This window comes from Apaloderma vittatum, unplaced genomic scaffold, assembly GCF_000703405.1.
Source record: "Apaloderma vittatum isolate BGI_N311 unplaced genomic scaffold, ASM70340v1 scaffold11761, whole genome shotgun sequence".
In the NCBI taxonomy this organism is placed as follows: Eukaryota; Metazoa; Chordata; class Aves; order Trogoniformes; family Trogonidae; genus Apaloderma; species Apaloderma vittatum.
Genome location: NW_009700814.1, coordinates 1,557 through 8,446, shown reverse-complemented (window position 1 = coordinate 8,446; position 6,890 = coordinate 1,557). Strand labels below are relative to the sequence as shown.

Genomic DNA, 6,890 nt, shown 5'->3' with positions numbered 1-6,890 from the left:
GGGAAGGTCTCAAATTCAAAAGACGCCTTGAACGTACTTCTCGTTTTTCCAGAGTTTTTCAATGCGGAAAATGTCGAGTTTCTCCCTGTTGATGTGGGACAGGAGTCGATAGGACTGGCGGACGGGGTGGCCATCAGGAGTCCGGCGGCTGTCTCGCATCAGGTAAACGCAATCACCTGGCAAGAGGCACAAAACACACACCCGGGAAGGACTTTTCAGGAGCCCAGCACACCAAAACCGAGAGGAGGAAATGATTTCACTGCGACTAATATGACAGAGATACCGAACGCAGGGAGAGAAACCAAGGCAAAAGGAGAAAAGGTTCCCTCGAGCATTTTCGCAAAAGCTTTACAGGCAGAACTAAACCCTGGCTTGAATTGTACGGTCAGACTGAAAATACGAAGGTGCAAATGAGAGCAACGATGGCAGGCTGCAGGATACGGAAAAAAGTAAGTCCTGCTTAGGAAACTGTGTGGAAATTCGTGAGAGCTGCGACCTTTAAAGAATAAATCTTAAGAGAGAAGACAGAGAGAAAATCATTAGCACTGAAATCCCTCCTCTCTGCCCCCAGTCTCACTCCTACTGCCATACCGGTGCCTTTCTTTGTGGCAATGCCTGTCGTTCGAACGGGTGAAAATACACTGCTCCGTTCCAACAGCCTTCCTCCTCCTTGGGGGAAAAAGCTTTAATCAATGATGTTGACAAAACCCCCTCCAAAGTGCCTCAGAGCACTGGGGAGACTCAAAGCCTTACTGAAAACGTTGCTGGATTTAGTACGCGCTATTTAAAAATCAATTCCAGCTTTTCTGCTGTTTATCTCATGACGAACAAAAACCTGGGAGGTCCCGGGTCATAAAAATTTAAGAAAAAACAGGCTGGGTAAGATCAAAGGTCATCGCGCGGCCAGAGGCAGGTGCGCAGGAGCAAAAAGCAGAGGAACGAGGCTCCCACAGGAAAAGTCTCCCCACCGTATCCCCTCCCGGCTTCTTCCGTCTCTTTTTTGGACTTTCTGAGCTAAAGGCTGGAGCGCTGTGCCAGGAGGGAGGAATCCTTCCTCCAAGAACGTGCCTCATCTCTTTGGAACCGTTCCTGCCCCTCACCTCTCTCCTGCCGACCATTTCTCTGACGCTTTCAGCGCATTAGTCCCGGGTTTCTTCTCTCCCTATTTTCGTGTAGGTGCACCCACGCCTGTTTTCATTCATGTTACTGTTATTTAATTAGCGGGTTTGGTCTCTGTGAAAAAGTGCAACCACCAAAGCAACGCGGCCCCAGGTTCCTGCAGACCTCGCTCTGGTTCTCTCTCAGCTCACAACCGAAGTCCAGGTTAAAGTGAAGGAGGCTCAACTATATTTCGATACAGAAAATCTCATTTCTCAATCTTGTGTACACTCAAAATGCCCCTAAGGATTCCCTCTACGCAAAAACTGCTTTAAGGTTTTATGTTGTCCCCGGAACACAATATGCTGCGTTATTTGAAAAAAAAATAAATCCTCTGATTTAAACCAGAGATGACCTGGGCCATACGGGCACTGACATCTAGTTTTGTTCTAGCCTGATGAAGTTAAAAACAAACTGAAGACAGAATGACACAGGCCTGCACCTGAGCCAGCAGAGAGCCAGCTCGTCAAGGGTACAAGGGTGTATCTGCCGGCGATCAGCTCGTACTCCCCGTGGCGTTACCTCTTCCACCGGGGTAATAACATCCCCACCTCACTGAGTTCGGGTTAAGGAACCCGCCTCCCTAACTTCTCGAAAAGACTCGTAGAGGAACAAAGCAACGTCCGTGCCGAGGGCAGCTGCTGGACCCAAGCGGAATGTAAAGAAACCCACTGGTTTCTGGCTGTTATTTTCAATTACCTACTTTGCGCTCTTTTTCTCTACCTTTTCAGTGAGAATAAAGCCCCTCCAGTCCCTGCTGCACCTGGCTGAAACAGGAGTACTCCGAAAAGATGTGCACGAACCCCTGACGGCAACCCAGGTTTCCCCAGACACGACCAACCCCTGCAGTATCCCCCCTCTGTCTGCAAAGGGAGCTCAGAGCTCTGCGTTTCGAAGGAAGAGACGCGGATCAGAGCTAACGCCAGCGACAGCTCCTGGCTCCGCGGCTTTTCCAAGATCTGTTTCGACTCCTTTTGATCCACTCGCATCCGAACTTCCCGCTTCCCCAGCAGTGAACCAACTGACCGCAGCTATTTGCATCCCCTCCTGCGTTTCTGCGCTCGGGAATTTTATGCAGGGGAAGCAAGAAATTAAAGCCCAAGTCCTCTAACCGGAGACTGAAGGAGCCGTCGCTGATTTAGAGGGAGATTTGATGGGGGTCAACGGTGCGCGCTCATGCCGCTGGAAGCTTTTCAGCCTCAAGAACAGGAGTTGTTGAGCGTGGAACTGGAAGGCGAGTTAACTCGATGTAGAGACACCCCAGCGAGCAGCCAGGGCAGACGGGCTCACAAAGGAAGGCAAAGCTCTCAAAAGCATTTTCGGTTGTTACTGTGAGATCGGCCTCTTTCTAACCCACAACAACCGTCTCTGAGTGCAGACACTGGAGGGCTACAGTCTCTTTTGCCTTGGGATCTGTAAATCACACGACCTTTACAAAGCAGAGGGAGTAAAAAACCTGTTTCTTCTACTGCCTCCCAGACTCCTTGTAGGCCTGTACGCGAAGCTCTCAAAAGCATTTTCGGTTGTTACTGTGAGATCGGCCTCTTTCTAACCCACAACAACCGTCTCTGAGTGCAGACACTGGAGGGCTACAGTCTCTTTTGCCTTGGGATCTGTAAATCACACGACCTTTACAAAGCAGAGGGAGTAAAAAACCTGTTTCTTCTACTGCCTCCCAGACTCCTTGTAGGCCTGTACGCGCGGCAATTCCTACAGGCAGGTGTCCTGCCTCTGAATTCTGGTGGAGGGCGACGAGTCCGTGGATTTCCCCTTTTTCTAGCCCACCCTCCTGGTGACACGCCTCGGGAAATCTATTCCCTGTAACTGCAGAGGCATTCGGTGCCCAACAGTGGCACTTTGGTTCCTTCGTCCTCTGTCGATGGCACATGGAGCTCAGGCACGTAAGGACTAATATTTCTGCAGTCAGAGTCATCAGGATCAGATATGAGGCTTATGTGAGCGAAATATCGCGTGTCACGACAAAAAGTACCTTAAGGCTACGACCAATTGGAAGATGCCTCGAACCCCAGGTAAAACAAAGAAGCGAGGACAGATACAAGCTCAGGAAGTGAGTTATTCTCACAAAAAAACCCCCAAGAAACGAGAAAAGCAAATGCCTGAACTCCAGACAAGACAGACGATGCAGAGCGACAGTGAAGAAAGGAGACTGAAGGCGAATTCTAGAATCCTGCAGAGGGGGAGAACAATACACTGTTCTATTTTTTTTAAAAATTCTTCAATTACATGGAGACTCCCATTCCCCTTCCAATAAACCGGTTTTACTCATTCCAGAGCAGTTCTCTTTACAATCATACAGGTCTTTCCTAACCTTGTACGCAGCTGTAGGGTGAAATCAAAAAATAACAGCAAGTGAACAGAATTGCACGCCTGCGTAGCTGCCTCCAAAAGACTCAGGGCTTGGAAAGATTCACTTCAGGGAACAAAGAAGCAGTAAGCTGGATGTTCTAATGACCATTTTACACTAAAATACTGATACTTTTTTCACCTTTTACTTTAAAATGTGAACTACCAGCAGTTGGCTCAGCACCCTCCTTCTCCAGCCAGGAGGAAAGCCCTATCTGTGCTAAAGGTAATTAACATTTCTTCATCAACCAGCCTGTGAGAACTCTTACTAATGTGTCACTCCCAGAGCAGCTTTCTGCTTGTCGAAAGATAAAAAGCATTTCAAAGAGGGTGACGCCAGAAATTGCGGCAGCCGGCAGGGTGAGCACGTACCTTGGCGCAGCAGCAGATCGTCCCGTAACAAGCAAATATAATAAACGCAGCCAGGCTGGGCGTAATGGGGACGAGGAATCATGGGAACCTCCTGGATGAAAAAAAGACAAACAAAAAGAAAAGAAAAAAGAAGAAAATTCCGAGCTGCTCACCACGATCAGTGCAAAAATGAGGCTGATCTCCTTTAGGAAATACACAGGATAGAGAAGGAGAACTGACACTTAACGTGATTAAACCTACACCAAGGAAGCTACATTACGAAGAGAGAATCCCACAGTGGACTTGCCCATCTCGATAAAGAGAAAGGCAAGAGCTGCTTTAGTTTGTAAGGGCAGTGACGAAAAGGAGACGGGTTGGTTTTTCTTACCCTATTCACAGCTCGAGGTTCACACTGCTCGCACAAGTAGTGCTCGACATCGGAATTCACACCCATGCAGTCACAGTGCTGCCAGACCTAGAAAAACAGATACAGCCTGGTCAGAAATTATTAACAAACTGCGTTTTCTCAAAGAACAAATAAAAGAAAAATTAAGGAAAGCAAGAGAACAAGCTTCCCAAAGGAAATATAATATTTTCTTTGAATTATTGCACAGAAGATGGATGAGATCCCCGTGCAGCTGTTTGTGTAAAAACCCCAAACTGCTGTTCTGCTCGCCTGAAGACTGGCGCTGCTGGCAGCTCCAGAGAAGCGCCGGCTCCTCTACATAGAAATGTGTCTCCTCTGTGACAACAGAATCTCCCAATTGTTTTGGAGAGGAAACAAAGCTCTGAAGAGGTAATGAACTCTACGAGCTACGTGGAAACTGCCAGCAAAAGCTCCCCAGGTTATGGAGAATCGAAAAAGAGCCCCAGGCTCCCTTTCCCGCTCGCCCCTCCTTACCATGCACTTCTCGCACTGGATCATGAGCCCTTCGTCTTTGTAAAGGCCACAGATGCAGCGGATCACGTCCTCGTCCTTCTCGTGCCCGTTTTCCTTCTCGCAGACCGAGGTCTCGCTGCTGTCGGCTTCGCTCGCCGTCTCTCCCACGATCTCGTCGATCTGGGCGGACGCCTCGTGGCGAGCGTTGTAATACGCTTTGCGGAGCCGGCACACGTCGCGCCCAGTCGGAGATTTTCTGCCATAGTATTTCTAAAGAAAAACGGAACAAAGAAGCAAACGAACCTTTTTGTATTTTCCCCAGGTGCATTCGTCCTGTCTGCAGGCACCCTTAAAGGTGTCTTCCCACAACTGCAGTGGACACCTGGCCAGCTACCTCCTTATTTCAGAACATCCTAGAATGGTTCAGGCTGGAAGGGACCTTGAAGACCATCTCGTTCCAGCCCCTGCTGTGGGCAGGGACACCTCTCTCCCACCAGCCCAGGTTGCTCCAACCTGGCCTTGAACCCTTCCAGGGATGGGGCATCCACACCCTCCCTGGGCAGCCTGTGCCAGGGCTTCACCACCTCATGGGGAAGAATTTCTTCCTTATATCTCATCTAAATCTCCCCTCTTGCAGTCTCAGGCCATTGCCCCTTGTCCTATCCCTTGTAGAAAACCCTTCTCCAGCTTTCCTGTCAGCCCTTTCACGTACTGGAAGGCCGCTGTTAGGTCACCCCGGAGCCTTCTCTTCTCTGAGCTGAATAACCCCAGCTGCCTCAGCCTTTCTTTCCAACAGCAGGTCCACGTATCTTAAATAGGACACTGAGGAACAAGGTAACTCCTCCAAAATGTACTGAAATCTCTCTAAGTTAGCTTTTCAGGCATGTTCTTGACCTATTTGTCTGACCTAAGGTGACCAAAAAGCACTAAGAGGAAGCTGAAGCACACAAATCACTATCGATGCCTGTTAATCCAAATCAGACCATCACATGTTCTCTTCCTTTAAAACATTTTTCTTCTTTTATTGCTGTAAGTCAGCGAGAGCATCGAACGAGGGCATATCCCCACTGTCTACACGATGGCTTTAAGGAGAGAGAGGATCTCACCTCTGCATTCCGGAAAACCTTCAGCATGTCCCCATCAAAAGCTTCCACCGTTTTATAATAGCCGGTCAGGATCTGCTTCTCGATCGTGGTGAGGTCCAGCGGGTCAGAGATCTTCTCGTAATAGTCTGCGTTTCTAGAACAGGAACATGTGCACAACAATTTTTCCACGAGCGATTCCAAGCCGTGCAAAATCCTTACAGAAAACTTGGGGTAGCTTTGAGAAGCGAGTACGTACTTTTTCTTCGGGGGGAGGTTCAGGAGGGGAGTTGCAAGAGCCTGCCTGGAGGAATCTGTAACAGGAACACACAGAGGTGAGCAACATTTACTTGAGTAAAAGACAAGTAACTAAGCACATCCAATCTGGGTTAAAAAAAGCCTCTTCCACCCCTGTCTGAGGCACAAGGGAGCCCCTGTCTGAGGCACAAGGGCGCCTTTTGAGCATCTAGAAGCCGGAACTGGGTGACGCGCCTCAGAACGGAGGAAAGTTTCCCGGCAATCCTGTTGGTTTTTTGCTTCAACTACTGAAAAATCAATTTAAAAGGAGAGCAACATCTGCAGAATCCTGTGGCACAGGAAGGGGTTGAGGATAACACAAAGCGATTACTGGTAGCAGGAAAATATAAAAGGTTATTTAATATTCTGAAATAAACTCCTTTTTTTTCTAGTATTTTCTATTCTGAGAGTTCGTTGTTCCAGAGGCTGAGAACATCTCCATGGAGATGTTTTTTAGAATCCTGTGGCACAGGAAGGGGTTGAGGATAACGCAAAGCGATTACTGGTAGCAGGAAAATAAAAAAGGTTATTTAACATCCTGAAATAAATTCCTTTTTTTCCTAGTATTTTCTATTCTGAGAGTTCGTCGTTCCAGAGGCTGAGAACGTCTCCATGGAGATGTTTTTTAGGAGTGTCACCTTCACCTTTATAGGATATGATGCTGTCACATATTTCCTTGAAGATTTGTGCTAGACGGGCAGCGCGAGCCACTTCAAGATTCTCCTCAGCTGCAGCCAAGCGTCGTGGTCTCACGGAGC

The 6,890-nt window shown here is 48.3% G+C and overlaps 1 protein-coding gene across 1 annotated transcript in view; it reads right to left on the bottom strand.

Annotated features, from left to right (window-relative positions):
• Positions 1 to 6,890, bottom strand: part of LOC104281033 (histone-lysine N-methyltransferase ASH1L-like) — a gene marked incomplete at both ends in the record, with an annotated part of 11,577 nt that overhangs the window by 3,552 nt on the left and 1,135 nt on the right. The window contains 7 exons of the mRNA XM_009878882.1: positions 38 to 176; positions 3,895 to 3,985; positions 4,262 to 4,348; positions 4,775 to 5,023; positions 5,860 to 5,992; positions 6,095 to 6,149; positions 6,777 to 6,860. Of these exons, the coding sequence (XP_009877184.1) occupies positions 38 to 176; positions 3,895 to 3,985; positions 4,262 to 4,348; positions 4,775 to 5,023; positions 5,860 to 5,992; positions 6,095 to 6,149; positions 6,777 to 6,860 (838 nt within the window). The remainder of the gene's footprint in view (positions 1 to 37; positions 177 to 3,894; positions 3,986 to 4,261; positions 4,349 to 4,774; positions 5,024 to 5,859; positions 5,993 to 6,094; positions 6,150 to 6,776; positions 6,861 to 6,890) is intronic.